General features: G+C 31.7%; 1 protein-coding gene across 6 annotated transcripts in view; it reads right to left on the minus strand.

Moving 5' to 3' along the window:
• The window catches only part of nompC (no mechanoreceptor potential C), an 81,370-nt gene extending 81,082 nt beyond the window's left edge, over nucleotides 1-288 (minus strand). For all 6 annotated transcript variants that reach the window (XM_076394714.1, XM_076394713.1, XM_076394712.1 and 3 more), the window contains exon 1: nucleotides 74-288. In XM_076394714.1, the coding sequence (XP_076250829.1) occupies nucleotides 74-152 (79 nt within the window). In that variant the 5' untranslated portion in view covers nucleotides 153-288. The remainder of the gene's footprint in view (nucleotides 1-73) is intronic.
• Nucleotides 289-17,358: the final 17,070 nt, after the last annotated feature.

Here is a 17,358-nt window from a genome sequence, read left to right on the forward strand (position 1 = left end):
GATTGTATCCGGACTGCCAACATAACTTCGGAAGTCTAACTACTTTTTAATCATGATAGCTAACCCCACTTACTTGTTTTGTTACCACCATTTGTCTCATCGGATTTAGGTGGCCCTTTGGACCCACCTTTCTTACCGCCCGTCTGTAACATGTTTAAGTCACCAAAGGTATTCGAAAGTAATCAGTGAACAGTTCTATTTTAGGTCACATAACACTTATAAAACATATCGGCGATACGGAACCATTTATTGTTTACATCCATGACGGCGTTTGAACTTTCTCAGAAACAAAATCATCAATATGACAACGCACTGGAAGAACAAGTCTCCTGTCGACAACATCTCGTCGATTTCATATTAAAAACCGTCGTCTCTTTATCGATAGTTTCGGAAAGGCAACGGAAAAACTACGACCTCCGAAAGTTTCGACTATTGCCGTTATATTTCAGCGCGGTTCTGGCGTGTTCGAACAAAGCTGGCACGGGACAAATATTGCAGAAATCTCAGCCAATGGCGGCCTTTTTTCCTCCCCTCCATTCCCGTTTCTTAATCGGCTGAAATTTGAATTTTACCCCATATTCTCGGACCCTTTGCGCTTTCGGAAAGCTCGATCGCGTGCCGCGATACTTTTTCGAAGAGTCAGAACTCCGAAAGTGACGGCCGTATATTTTTATTGCTGTTCTCATTTTATATAGATTCGGTCTTTAATATCGATATTAATTTTGCTTCGGATATTATTACAAACATTACTTTTTTACCATAAACTAATAAAAGGTACTCAAAAAACGTTTATTCTTAATTCGTCTTTAAGTTTAACCATATTTTTAATTATGTTAATCATCATTTTCAATTTAAATTAAGTTTTAAAATGCTGGTTTCAACGATATTCTGCTCAATGATAACTAACTAATGATAATAACTATAATAATAACCCAATAATCTAAAATTTTATGATAATCTGATAGTTCTTATGATATTCTTCCCAAAGCTATATGATTTGAAAGTTAATGATTAAGAGACCAAAGTATTGACAACTGGTGGATTGTTTGGTATTACAAATCTCAATAGGATCCAGTTAGAGTCGAAACAACGAAAGTGACGGCAGTATATCTTTACTGCTACTTTCATTTTATAAAAAATCTATAAATTGATATATTCTTTAGATTAATGTTAATTTTGCTTGGAATATTATTACAAACATAACTTTTTCTTTCCATAAACTAACAAAAGTAACTTGAAAAGTGTTTATTCTTAAGTTATTATTCAGTTTAACCAAATCGTTAATCACTTTAAACGATATTTTAATTTTAAATCACTGAATTTAAATTAAAAACATATTCTGCTTATTTTATTTTATATCAAAATATCTCCACGAATTACACAATATATATTGTTCGCATTTACAACTGACAGATCGCTTCTTATTACAAATCCTAACAGGATTCAATCTGAGGATTGAAGCTTGAGAGTGAGTGCAAAAATGCAAGTACTTGGAATCAGTAATACTGAAAAATAAAGCGGCCAGCTACTGCTGAAATAATGAGTTGAAGCCTAAATGTGCACCCTTTTACAGTCCGGCATCTGTAAGCTTGTGGCCGTTCAAATAAGATGCTTTATGCAAATTCTACACGATTCTTTTTTCTTTAGACATACACAATCAGTGTACCAAATTTGTAGACGCAGATAACAATAGTTTGAATACGTGTGTTCAATGAAATGTGAACGAATTCCTCACACCGGTTCTGTGGAGAAATCGACTTTTGAGTGGAAAACGCAGCGAACAATTGCAAGCGATCAAGACCATCAAAAACGGCCTGAAAAATAGGAGACCAACATTGTCCAATGCCATAACATTTAGATATTGGTTGATGAGTGTGAATCGATAGTGATATTGATTCTATTTAAAACAAAAAAAAATGGAATCAAATCTAGAAAATAGGATAGCTCGTACCAAAATTTATCGCTTATTTATCGCAACTTTTTTTTCATAAATTACTACATCTGATGATCCAAAATCTATTGATAATCTGGGTATATTGTTATGACAATTTGACCATAAACAAAATTCCTATTGCATAACAAAAACTTAAAAAATAAAAACATAGTCTAACCTTATTTTTATAAGCTCAAAATTAACGTTAATAATAATTTATAATGTTCATTCAGAAAAATATATTCATTATTTTTTGTTGGCATTAAAAAATTTGTATACTAATAAACTTATCTGACAATTTTGCAAATCGTTGGCTCGATTTGACTCAACTGATTCTGTTTTATTTGAATTCACTTAAAACTGAACATCAACAAGCAAAACATATAATATATTCTACAGTTTTTCTTTAATAATGTTGAAAAGCTGGCCACATGACTGAAAATATGTATAGTCTTAATAGTGCTGATACCATCACAGAAATAAAGCGCAGCTTTTATTTCTTCGAATGCCAATTATCTAAAATATGAATAAAATCATGGAAATGGCCGAGTCCTACCATCGCATAAGTACTTTTTCTATTGTTCTATAAAAAAGACTAGATACAAAAACAATCTAGAGCGATATTGGTACAACACAAATTAAACTAAAAAAACATAAATTGAAAATCTATTTATTCGTCATTATTGATTGGTAACAATATGACCAATTTCTGAAATATATAGTGATTGGCGATGAATATTGAAACTAGAACATCAAAAGGAAATTATTGTGACCAAAGTACCCTAAAACGACGTAAAGGTTGCCTAATCCAAGAGATTGTCGACCAGAAAAGTTTTGTTGTTCATCTGATGAGATTTACAAGCTACCCTTGATATTATGAGTAGCTCTTGTACTCCCAAACTCGGGACTAAAACTTGTACTTTAAATAGTTAAACCGACTGAATGAAGCAAACTCCCATAAGCCGTTAAATTTAGTCAGTAAGCCAGGAACATCAAGACAACAGTTCCGGCAGCCACCCACCTTATAGACCGGACCTAGCATCAAGTAATTACCACCTGTTTTTCACAAGCCTCTCATAGAAATATTAAATTTCTTTTAACTATGTCTATTATTCACAAACATCTCTTTAAGTCAATTAACTCCATTATCATATTAATACTATTATATTATAAATAATTAATAATTTAAATTAATAATATAAATCCGGTTATTTAGAACCATATTCATAACTTTTTTGTTAAAACTGTAACTACATAAATATAGTATTGTCCAAAGAATATCATTGTTAAGATCACTATATCCTTATTAAGATTATATTTAAGATAATATCATAAATATTAATTAATGATGACTAACATAATATTAATATTACGAATCACTGCATCATTTTTGTGGTTAATTTTAAATTGCATTACCAAATAAATGCTATGTTTATATCCCAATTATGTACCTACATTACGATGCAAGTATGATGCAGTTATAAATATGCAAGATGCCCAGACCAGAGAAATTACATTTACATAAGTTTTACTACCTTATTAGTAATTGCAATTCAATGACACTTAGTTGATTAATATTTTTGTAACATTAATCGTTATTGATTAAATCATCGTCAAATTTTATAACGATGTTTTTTTTTAATATTTTAAATTTTTATTTCTTAATAAAGTTGATTATGGATGATTTTATACATAGACATAATTAGAAATAAAGAGTTTTTTATATTTAATAATGACATTATATCTAAAGTAGATCTAGTCATTAAAATTTATAATTAATTCGAAATAATATTCCACATAAGCTTTTTTAATGTTTTAATATATGTCTTAAACATGTTATTAGAAAAGATTTCTATTACATGATCAATATATTTAAAAAAGGTGACTGAATAATTTTAATTGAAATGGGAAAATGCTTCAATCAACAACTAATATGAACAAAACTAAAGAGAATTACACATTCTGATTTAGTGGTTAGAATAAACTATCTATTTTTTTCGTTCTTAGCTTATTAAACTATAGAATTAGTTATTCTATTAATAATCTAAAAATATAAAATAAAATGCTGTCTACTGAAGTCACCTTTTGTCTAAATAAATTAAGGTATAGGAATGCTACGTGTGAAGAATTCATGAGCTATAATGTGGATTAGCTTGATTTTAAAGGGCATGGAGAGATTGAGGCACAAACCTTTAACTTCAGAAAGTCCCACAAGAAATGGCCTAACCCTCTTAAATATTTGGCGTTAAAATATGGTCAATTTCCATCACCTCTACGATAAATCACCATATTCTTCAGTTATTTGAAGAATAACTCTATTCTTCAGTTATTTGAAGAATAACTCTCGTAGACCATTTAATTTTATTGTAGATGTTCAAAACTATAGTTTTAGAGAAATAATTTAAGGCATCACACTGAATAATATCGGTCTGCAGCATCTGTATATACAAAAATAAGGTCAAAATTAAAGGTTTTACAAAGTTGTATCATACAACAAAATCGCAATAACAATCTATAATAGTCAGATGTCAGTTATAACTATAATTAAAATGACTGGCTGGATGGTAATTTTGGTAGACAAAAACAATATCGTGAGATTTATTTATATTAAACTGCGATGAGTATAAATTATCAGTTTATAAACTGTTAAAATCTTAAAGGACAATTTAAATATTTAACAATACTTGAATTGTATTTTTGTGACAAAAGTCAAGGATATTCAATTTTAATTTTTTCAATTTTTTCACTATGAAGCATATATTTTGTGAAACTACAGAGAGACAGTTATAGTAATAGAAACAGCAGTAATTTTTTAAACAAATCATTCAAAATACATAACATTCCTTATCTTATACAGATTATATATACTCTGAGATAATTATGTGATTGCCACATGCTAAAAATGATTAGCCGTCGGTAGGATTCAAGAGAGATTTTGAGGCAACTAGTAGTAGGACGTCCGATTGCCAAGAACTGTTTACATTATCGAACGTTTAAATTGTTTACATTAGCAAAAGTTTTACTTGATACTATGGTACGACTATTGTATTTTGGTATATATAACGCAGTGTTTTCATTATTGAGTATTTACGTTATCGAGCGACGAAAGTGCTTACTATACCGGAAGTTCCACTTGATCCTCAGATACGACTTGTGTTGTCTTGTGTTGTTGTATATGTAGCGCAATGTTTTAATTATTGGTTATACGTTATCGAGCATCTGGTTTATTTAATTTAAAATGTAATTTGTTTCAGTTAGATTTAATTTCAACACCCTTTACATCATATGATAGGCAATATATTAAATCTTTACGCCATTATTTATATGATTTTTCACCTCGACCTTAATCAACATGTTTTATAAATAACGTCTACGTAATTCATGTTTTTTACCATTCATCGTATAGTATAAGTCACCCCGCCGTAATTATATATTCTACGAACAACAAATTCAAAGTAAAACCGTACCTTCCCCGTACAATACCTCTTGACCGAAAGACCGGCCGGATATAGCGTGCGGCATTCTTTGCACGCTCCGGTCCGCCATTGGTCAAGATCGTTACGTCCAAGACTGCAGTTTCATTTAATCAATATAAATGAAACAATTTTGACGGTATACGTAGGCTTTTGCGAATTCAAACTGGAGTAAGTGATGTTAATTATCATGGTTCGAAGGTTCATTAAACGTGTTCCCTTATATTAACGGTGAATTAGAAGAAGAATTGACATTCTATATATGAATCACTGAGGAAAGTATTTTGGCAGTGCTTAAAACAGAATGTAGGTTAGTAGAAAATAATTTTTACACTATATACTAAGAATATATATCAATATTATATTATGTATCATATAAGTTATAATATTTTAAGTATATATAGCAGACCTATAAATTAATTTTAAAGTATTTACAATACATAATGTTAACACGTTTTAAATTGTATCAAACTTGAACATTTGTAATATTATTCGTGTTAAAACTTCACTAACAGTTTCTGAACTGAACTGACTGGACGTTTCAAAGTGGCAATATTGACACCGAAGACACGGAGCGTCCTGGACACCCAAGAAAATTTGAAGATGATGATTTAAGGGTATTATCAATAATAATCAATGTAAAACGCGAGAGGAATATGCAGAATTGTGCAACAGCATAAGAAACCGTTTCCAATAGCTTGAAGAACATGAGAAGGATTCAGAATCTTGGATATCTTGTGCCATATGGATGTTAATCTAAGATACACTGAAAGATGTTTGGTCATGTAGCGGAAAAATCGGAAAGGTTTATTCAATCGTTTTATTACTGGTGATGAAAAGAGTATTACGATAATCGAAAGCAAAGAATAATTAAGACCCCCAGGTCATGCATTAACATCAACTGCAAAGCCGAATATCCATCGCTCTAAACCAAAGATCTGCAGTAGATGGTGTCAGCTGGGTGTAGATACTACAAGCTGGTAAAACCTAATGAAACCACCATGGGTATCATTACCGACTGGAGATACTTTTCTTATTGATCAATTATGATCCGTCTGCTTCAACCGCATTTGTTGTTGACAGCAGAAAGTTGAATTAATAGTTGTAGTTACTTATGATGAAAAACCCGTTTGCAATCTCACCAAATACATAGCATTACCTTTTTGACGTTAAAACGAGCTTTACTACAATTTATAAAGCATCTTCAGGTCTTAGCCATGATCTATTTTAAACATCATTATCACACCTGATTCATTTTTAATTATCCGTATTTGAAATTGGTAATAATTTCAAAAATAACTCTATTAAACAAAACAATATAATCAATGTTTCATAATTAAATACTAAGATAAAATATAAGTTATAGCATAAGTATTTGGAAAAAAGGAAGCAAAATAGTAAATAGTAGATTATATGAAGTATACAATATGTCTATAGTCTATCCAAAGTTGCAGTTAACAGTGAACTATAATGTTAAGATAAATGATAGTTTATAACATTTTCGGTTCATTATTTTATTTGCATTAGAACGTTGTAATATATAAAAGCTAAAATAAACTAAAAGTCAAATGTAAAAACGGCAACACTGCGACGTCCTGACATCATAAATCGACATGACTTAAGTTCACTGCTACTATATTATATAAAACCTAAAAAAATAGGAACAATTACATAATGATTCACTACATAAACCACATGGAGAAATATAAAATAAAAATACAGCTTCACTCAATTTACAATGATCCAATATTAAGCAACTAAACATTATATTCAGTTGAGGTACTCGCAAAAGATTATTTTTAATGTCTACAACGTATTTTCTCTTAACAACTTCTGGTATTCATTGATCCAAATTATTTCAATATTCCAAATTGCACAGATATCAAGTTCTTTTTTCTTTATTAATTTAATGATGAAAAAATTGTGAGGAAATATCCAAATAATCCGAGATTACGATGCTTAAACTACTTAAGACACCTTTATTCCACTTACATTTTTGGATATAGCTATATTAAGAGGTAAATTAAAAAAGTGTAAATTGAAATTTAAAAAGTGTCATATGAGTGAATGTAAAAAGACCAACAATGTTTTTCAGAGCTCTCTTAATAAATAAATGTATTGCCTCTAATTAATTACTTTAAATTAAGTATGGTAAATTAAGTAATAGTTAAGGATTACTAATATTTAGTAACATAGAAAAATAAAATCGATGTGAATAGCTTGTTGGAATTTTTTTCACTGTTGGCTTTGTTTACCTTTTGTGTTTTAACAAAGTAACACAAAGTGTATAGTCAATATTGTGGTGATGGATTTGCCATCATATAATTGAATGAGGATCCAAGTTAAGACAAAATAATAAGTTATAATAACAATTCAAGTACTAGAGTCATAGCTACTAGAAATATTTACCGACGTCAGTTGAACAAATGAGTTGATGTATTCTTGAAATAAATCCGCAATAATTATGGTATTAACAGACACAAAATCATCCATTTGTTGCAAATAATTGAATTATACACTGAATGCCCTCTAATTACCACTTGTTTAGATTAATCTAACACACGATGATTAAATTGCTGTAAATTGAACATAGTTTTATCTACACCATACGGCCATCTTGAATTTTAATGTTAAATATGATATTTTAAAGAAATTATAATTGTATTGGAATCATAAAATCATATTTTGTAAATTTTTTCTAAATAATATTTCTAATATCAATAATAAAGGTTTTTAAAAGCAATAAAAACAAACTGACCTTTTAATATAAAACACCATTTAACACTTTACGACAATTAATTTGCGGATATTTTTTATGGTATAAAACAGTCAGCTTTGTTAAATCTCTATCCGAAAATCTTTCATAATCATCTGTTACATCATATATTAATACACTATTAACTTGACAAGTTTTCTAAAAATGTTAAAAAGAAAACGAAGATAAATAAATTTAGAAATTGTAATCAATGTGGCCATGACCACGCTCTATTTACACTTTACCTGATTTTTAAATCACTTTTGCAACCTTGACCTGGCTAGAACGATTTTTAGAACATTATAATCTCGAAAATTTTATCGCGATTTTAATATATGAGGTATTTTGATATAATAAAGATAAATCATACATTTTCTTTCGATAAAAAAAAAATTAAGATATAAATTCAGTCTTTAAAAATAATTACGAAATGACTGGCTTGGTTAACGCAATGGTCAAGGCTAAGAAATTCCACTAAGGATAGGTATTTATAGATTGTTTATTCTTGTTTATAACTAAAAGTCTAAAAAATTTGATAAGGAACAACCATCTCAGTCATGTTAGAAAATTTCTTCAGGGATAGTTTCTAATCTCAAATTTCAAGCAATCCAGATAAAATATAGTTGATACAAAGGAAAGCTAAAAATATATTTAGAAAGGATAATGAAATAATTTGCTGAAATAATGAATAAAATTCAAGTTACAATATTATAAATGTAACAATTATTAATTTTATCCAAGTATTTTTTTAGATTATTTAAAAAATAAAGTCTCCTTTTTGCGAACCAGGGTTTATTTTCACTGGACCTACGGTTTAACTTGTATACCGGTCTTGTTTTATGGTCTAACTACGATCTGGCCAGTCACCAACTTAAAAATCATCCCAGAAGACACAGTCTTACTCAGCCTGGTTACTGGAGTGGTTCGAATGGTAGTTCCTTGATGAATGTTACAACATTGCCTTGGAGTAAAATCTACAATTACAGTGGCAAACATAAGGTACATCCAAGCCCTGCGCTATTTGAACCCGCGACTATCGCAACAATAGGAGGACGTCATGTCGCCTTATTCAGTCAGTTACCCAAGGCATGTTTGTTCAAGGGTTAACAGCGTTTGTTATATTGACCATTTGATTCTTGTGTCTTGCCCATCGTTCAGGCAATTTATGCCGTCCCAAAAAAAAACTGTTTGTTATTTGAGGAAAATTCATCGAGCCATTTTCTTCGAAATTAGCGAATAGCTGCTCTGCAAACGCGTGTCCCATTGATGCAAAATCGGACGGGGCAAGGTCCATCCAACTGCTTTCAACGCATTCTTGACCGGTTTTGATTCATGAGACGGCGCATTATGTTTCAGTAAAATCATTTTACTGTGTCTTCGGGTCCATTCCGGACGTTTTTCAATCAATGATGAAATGAAAATTGATCATTTGTGTCGGTAGTGATCACTATTAACCGATACACCAGGTTTCAACTATTCGAAATACATCACGGTACTCTGGTTCCACAAAACACAAAGCAATGGTTTGCGACCAAAACAATTTGGTCTTGGAGTCGATCGAATGGCTTCATCAGATGATAACCATGATTTTTTGAGCTTAGGGTTTTCAAAATAAATCTACTTTTCATCACCAGTTACTATTAGATGCATAAATGACTTCCGATCATACCTTTAAAGCAGTATTTCATTCCTAAAGATAGAAGAGACCGTCGAGTATCTGTGTTGGAGATTTAGTAGGTCTAGCTCCATTCTTGGGTCCTTGATTGAGGTCGGGACTAGGGTGTTTTCTCTTTTAGCGTTGGGAATTCCATAATTCTGTAAACGCCTTTAGTCTCCTGGGGAAAACCATACTATTTGCAAAGACAATTCAGATTGTTGTTATCGCTACTTGTTCTTATACAGGATGGATGATCACATATATAAAATATATCCTTTAAAACCCACTATAGTATGGCTTCATTCAATGAGTTATTGCAGATATGCTATTTTAAAACAAAATGATATCATGGCTACCAATTAATCAAGCTAAGAAATAATACCATCCCGGGGCTTTCACTTTTTCCACTCAATTTATTAGTTGTTGTGGCGCAAAAGCAATTTTGTTAAAAGTTGTTGTGGCGCAAAAGCAATTTTGTTAAAATTGCCTTCCAGATAATATAACATTAAACTTAATGCCATAAAAAATAATTGAATTTTTTATATAATTTAAATCTGAACAACAATGGAGTTGCACAAAGAAATCCCATATCAACATGATCCAAATTTACGAAAACAAAGTTATTCGCAGCATTGTTATCAGTGTTGTCAACTTATGGTAAATTCCCCAATATGTGGGGAATCTCATGTTGATTGGGGATGGACATCATGAAAGGAAAATGAATTTGGTGATGTTTTTTGAAAAGAACGAAATAATTTTTTAGGTTACTTCTTATTCAATACCATGTCTCAATACTATAGACTCTTATTGCGCTTTTATTATGTATTTAATAATAATTATTATATATTATATTAATAATCGGTAATAAAATCAGTCGGTCACAGACAATCATTAGCAAAAAAATTAAAAATCTGTGAGAGTACAAAAATTAGATAGCGAGTGGCGAGCTCATGCTGTGATGGATTTTGAACAACATGGGCTTAAGTTCATGTTAACATCCATCAATTTTACGTTATCCATAAAGGTAACATTGATGGTGAATGCTACTGGGGTAAACTATTTTGCACTAAAAACTCTGCGGAAGAATATTTGTTCCCAAACATAAGAATTGTGGTATCCTTACTGCTGATGCTGCTGAACTCGAACGCATTGGTCGAGCAAAAACTCAATGTGCAACAGAGAACTGCAGTCGACTATACCGATACTTGAATTTGTGGCGAATTTGTGTGAATTTTAAGACCATCTTTTATTACTCTTGGTAGTTTCACAATTTGCCCAATAGGCAATAAGTATTTCTTATGTTCATATTATATATATACATGCCATTTAAAAAATCAATTTATTAAATGATCTCCTGTATAAAATACTATCTTAATTAATTACTAATATTCTAAAGCTTATTCTGATTTTAAACGTTTTAGTCTACGCACTTCACTATCACGTCGCATAATTAGCTGATTAGCGAGTGCATTGGGATGCACTGATACTCTTTCGAAGTACTTCACACAAACACGTAGACTTACACTCGTTATAGGTTCTAGAGGAATATCGCGTTCTATCACTTAATTTGAAACATAGTACGGAGCATCAACATTGGCATGCAATACTTTATTTTGGAATCGTTAAATGATGGATATATTAGATTTACCAGCCGTACCCCATAGTTGGATTCCATATGCCCAAATAGGATTGAGTATAGACTCATACAGTAATACCTAGTTATCTAATGAGAACTGGGATTTGCTCCCGATGAGCCAATACATTTGATATAATTTAAGTCCAAGTTGTTTTTGTTTAGCAAGTATGTACTTCTTCCAGATAAGGCGCCGATTTAAATGCATACCAAGATATTTAACATTCTCTGCTTGGGGGAATTGACAATAATTGATATTCATTGGTGGATATGTTCTTCTACGCGGAGTAAAAATTATATGGGTGAATTTTGTTTCATTGGCTTTAATGCGCCATGTCTTCAACCAGAGTTGTATTTGCACTAGGTGGGTTTGTAGGTTCATTGATGCTGTGACTAGATCTTCATGAGATGCTAAGATTGTTCTATCGTCAGCATATGTTGACACAGTAGCTATTTTTGTGGTGGGTTGATCGGCTGAATATAGATATAGTATTGGACTAAAAACAATATGAAAGTAAAATTACTATATCGTTCTAATTAATAATTAGTTCTAATGTGTCTCATGTGCTTTTTAAATAATGCAAAAATATTAATTTAGTGAGTAATATACTATCACTGAACTATCAGACACCAGCAAAGAATACATAATATTTTTACAAAATATTGCCAAAATTTATTTTCGGTAAATTAGATGGTTAAAAAACGAATTGCTTCACCACAACACGATACCTCAGTGAACTAATTAGAAACTGAAGATTTTACAATAGAATCTGACGTTTTATGAAGAAATTTTATACACAATTTACCGGTTTCGAACGAATTCGATTTGTTCAACGGTTCGCTGGTTCGTTTTCGCAACGATTTTAATCAGATCTGCTAAGCATTCAACTCGGATACCTTTCCCTCGCTTCGGAAAAATGGTAGGAAAAATTGACGAAAAAATACTCTCTTGAGAAATATCTTAATATATGTACCAACTAACTAACCGAGCGTGAGAATGCAAAACCACATGTTCAAATCTTGTTAGGTGTATGACAGAGTATGATATCATTGGTTTTGTCTAGATAGTCTCGCAAATATATATTAATTTTTCAGATAGAATGTTTATGTTACATAAAATCTAATAATATTTTATATTCCACACAAAATGAAAAACGGAAACACAAAATTTTAAAATAATTTTATTATTAACAAATATTTTTTAATTTAGCGACAGTTAATTTAAATTTTAGAAAATTTCATTATAACCTTATGATAATGCTAAAATTAAGAAATATTTACTTGCAAATTTGTTAGTTCCCTTCATTCATTTCCTGTTATATATCACAATCTCCATTTTACCCACTAGCGACGATCTAGACTGGACATACAGTATTAACGTAGGCTTAAAACTATGGTTCTTTGCATTAAACTTAGGTACTGGAGTGATCACAATCAGCAGGATTCGAACCTGCGACTATCGCAACAGTAGGAGGACCGTCCTGTCTCCTAGACTACTGCGCCAACCAAATTCTCATGTTAGTTCTATTTTGCAACAATTTTCATTAATAATAAATATATTGAAAATAAGTTTAATGTAAACAGCTCCAGTAAAACTTAACCTGATTGTTATATTCGATGGAATACAATGAGTTGCAAAACTTATTGAACGAAAACTCAGCTCAAACTTTGAGAAAAATTTCAAACTGCTTATACAGTTTATTAAACGACTATTTTGAGACATTTGCGTGTGACGAAAAGAATCCTGGAGAGAGAATGTCTACCATAAGAAAAATCTGTCAAAATCGCTGTTACACTGCTTGCATGTTAGAAAAAGACGATTTTCATGTGGCATATTATGCCTAGAGATTAAAAAATGGAAACTGATTTAGACTGAACCTGGAAAGCCATCCACATCGACACCGAAACGGAATATTCGTGTGTTTCTGTGCAGAATGGTGGAATCAACAAGGTGTAATGTATTAGGAAACACTGAAGGTGACAAAAACGTTCAATATTTTTTTCACACTAATTTTCAGTGTTAGAAATCAAAAACACAGAACTTTAGTAAATCCTATTAAATTGATAGAACAAAACAAATATGAAAAAGGAAGACAGATTAAAAATACGCTTTAAACTATTTGCTAATAAAAACTTCTGCTGTTTTTTCACTCATAAACATTCCAAACATTGTCTATATAAAGAAGCATGTCAGCTCATCAAGAATAAAAGGAATCAAATATATCAACTTCAAAATATCATATTCAAGTCTGTTCGCTAACATTACATTTCAGAGTTATCGAGAATAGCACCTGGCAAAATATTTTGAGGTGGAATTAACTAATGATGGTTTCCTTTTTGTTCATTGGCATGTCACTTATAAAGGCATTCTATCAATTGATGAACAGCAAATATCTGCAAGCCATATGCAAAACTTATAATTTTTATAACCAAACAATAATGGTTTTAATTATACAGGTCTAAAACAAAAACCTGTTTGAGTATTTGTAATCGATTTTTATGTGTTTCGATATACTGGAAACGAAAATAACGTGGAAAAAGTTCCAGGACAAGAGGAATCAGTTAAAATATGAAGATAATGGCAGGTGAGCGGCAATTTTAAAATGTTGTACATGTTACTCCAACAAATTCTATTGATTTTTGTATCTTGGGACAGGACATCCCGAGGAAATAACTGGACCAAAAGGAGTTGACCGGAAAGAGAGCTTATGTTGATGAAAATAACTTTTGCCAAGAAACATTGGCACTTTCACATAAATTTATTTTACCACTGCCAATATAAAGTTAAATTTGATGAAGTAATTTATAAAATCACTTCCCAAAGATTGCTTAAAACACATCGTTTCAAAGTTTCTAGACCTCTCAGAAACAAAGGTGAACGAAATTGTTTTTATAGGACCAGGCATTAGAAGACTTATGATTGACCCACGACTATGACACATAATCCAATTCCTTAGAATGATTGTTTTTAAGGGCCTCATAGAGAATTATTTAGGTAGTCATAAAGACTCTAACCATACACAAACCATCAAGAGAATGTTAAAAGCATTTTAAGCTTGAGGCTGTCTAATGAGTACAAAAGTGCAAAAAAAAATGTGCGCGTGGAGAGCAAGCTGAACGATTTCATCACATCATTAAAGAGAGAAACAAGGAAGGAAAATAGACCATCTTAATAATATCAGATTATTGTTGGACGCTCCATAGAGACCTTTCTCAAACAAGCCAAAATGTACAAAGAGCAACCTTACTGGAATAAAGAAAAGGTTTTAATATATGCTAGTGAACGTGTATTGGATAAAAAATACGTATCCTTAACAAACCAATGATTTGCAAAATAAATACTATTTCCGTCAAGTACTTTATATCAAGTATTTATTTTCGTACTTGAGTTTTTTTCGGTTTGAGTGTACCAAAATCGTAAAAAAAACGTCGCAAAATCAAAACAACTCTTAGAAATTGTTTTACAAATTTGTATAATATTTTCAGTAGTCCAAGTTGCAAAAGTGCCATTTCATCACAATTTATAACATCATGTTAGACAAGAAGCAAAACATATTAGAAACAAAATAAAACAACTATACCGGTTAGTCGGAAAATGCTCTCAACTTGATCTAAAATCAAAGAGACTGATTCATGAGGCAATCATAGGGCCAATTTGGACCTATGGAGTGCAAATATGGGGTTGCACTAAAAATTCAAATCAACTAGTCACCCAACACTGCCAAAACAAAATTCTTCTGTTAATTAATTGCCACTGCCTATCGCTACGTAACAAAAACACGAAGATCTACTCGATGACCTGGAAATCAAATGGATTTGCGAAGTTATTCAAGATATCGCCTCAAGATACGAAAGAATATTACTAAATCATACTAACGTGGAAGCAATACAACTACTGGACAACGCGCAGGCAATCAGGAGATTGAAGCGATTCTCCTTTAGTGTAACTATAACTTAAGTTATTATAATTTTATAATACATATTAACGTATTTATCTCGCACTCGTCTTGCTTGTGAATTAATACAAGTAGAAATGAAATGTAGCAATACATTAATTTATAATTATGATTGTACTAAGCATATCCAATAAAGATGTTTTTAAAAATCGCAATTTATGGAATGGATTACACAATTTCCAAAGGTTTTGGTATAAACGTTGTTTCCCCTTCAACAGTGAATTCAATAATTCGATAGGTTTAATACGAGGGTCACTATTTATATTTCGGGAATAGGAAAAAAATCAAATACTTAAGCTGCGAATATATCTTTATTGTTTTTCAAAATACTCGCCAAGATGATCGATACACTTTTGCATACGCTTAAACCAATTTTCAAAGCATTTATTCCATTCCGAATGAGGTATCTTCAAAACATGATTTTTGAACGCTTCAATAGCTTCTTCGGGCGATGAAAATCGTTGACCACGCAGTTTATTTCTCACGGATGTTTTGAGTGCTAAAATAGTCTCTTGTTTGAGAGCTCTCATTGTCATGATGAAAAACAATCCGGCGTCTTTTGTTTGTTTCCCTTATTTCACCGAGGACTTCTGACAAACAAATGATTATGTACCAATCAGAATTTACTGTTCTACGATCCTCTAGAGGCACAGTTGCTATATAACCAGTTTTCTCGAAGAAACAGGCCACCATTTTCTTTGAAGTGTTTCGTATGCGAACAACTTTTGTTAGATTTGGTTCATCTTGGAAACCCATATAGTCGACTGCTGCTTACTTTCGGGCTCATACGAATACATCCATGATTCGTCATCGCGATTTTGTAAACATCTTTCGAAACACCGCGATTGAATTTCTTAAGCATTTCTTTGCACCAATCGACACGAGCTTTTTTTGGGCGATTGTCAAATTGTGTGGGATCCAAAGCGAATATAACTTTCGCACAACTAAGTGTTCATGTAAAATCGCATATATGCTGGTGGAACTAATGCTTAAGGATACCTTAATCTCACAATAGGTGACATGACGATCTTGCTTAATCACTTCGCACACAGCATCGACGTTTTCTGGCACAACAGCCGATTGTGGACAACCTTCACGAAACTCGTCAGACAGCGCACTACGACTACGATTGAATTTACTAAACCAGCGATACACGGTGGTTTTTGATGGAGCTTCATCGCCAAAAGTCAAATTAAGTTGATTGATGCACTCTTTTTGTGATAATCTACGTCGAAAATCCTAAAAAGTCATCGCACAAAAATGTTCACGATTCAGTTCCATTTTTTGCCGAGCCGAAACTTTCAACTAAATATAGTATAAACAAATAGCGTCCGTGTGACAAAATGTTCTGAGTACGTATATCGTCAAAAATGACAAACTTTACGATGGAACCGTCAGATGGATTCACATGACAACAGTGTTGCCAATTCCCAAAATATAAATAGTGACTCTCGTATACTATTACAAATACAAAAATTGGTCTTATAATCTACAAATTTCAGATTTGGTTGTCATCTGATGTGTCCTGCTTCCAAAGAGAAATCGTAATCACCACAATATAAACCGTTTATTAGAGATAAGATTCAAAATTTTCATGATATATCACAAAAAAACAACATAAATGCATACTTTTCCACGCATCTAAGACCTGTAACATAATTATTTCAGTGAGTAGTATTGTACGACCCACCGTATTTCACTACCTATAATGGGAATTAGAACCGATTTGGCCAGTAAAGCCAGTTATACCCCAGTCGAACGCGTCGTTCACCATTTTAATGGACGCAACCAAGAAATAAAAACTACTCTCTAAACCGTATCGTAGCGTAGACCTGGTTTCTAAAAAATGAAACTTAACTAGAATATCAATTTAAAAAGTGCGTTTCCTCGTGTGATCTGCATCGTTAAATGGTCGTCGAAGAATTTTGATTTGTGACGGCTCCGAATGTTT

This window comes from Rhynchophorus ferrugineus, unplaced genomic scaffold (assembly GCF_030347505.1).
Source record: "Rhynchophorus ferrugineus isolate W39M unplaced genomic scaffold, kcgeb_rfMv2 rfM2, whole genome shotgun sequence".
Lineage (NCBI taxonomy): Eukaryota > Metazoa > Arthropoda > Insecta > Coleoptera > Curculionidae > Rhynchophorus > Rhynchophorus ferrugineus.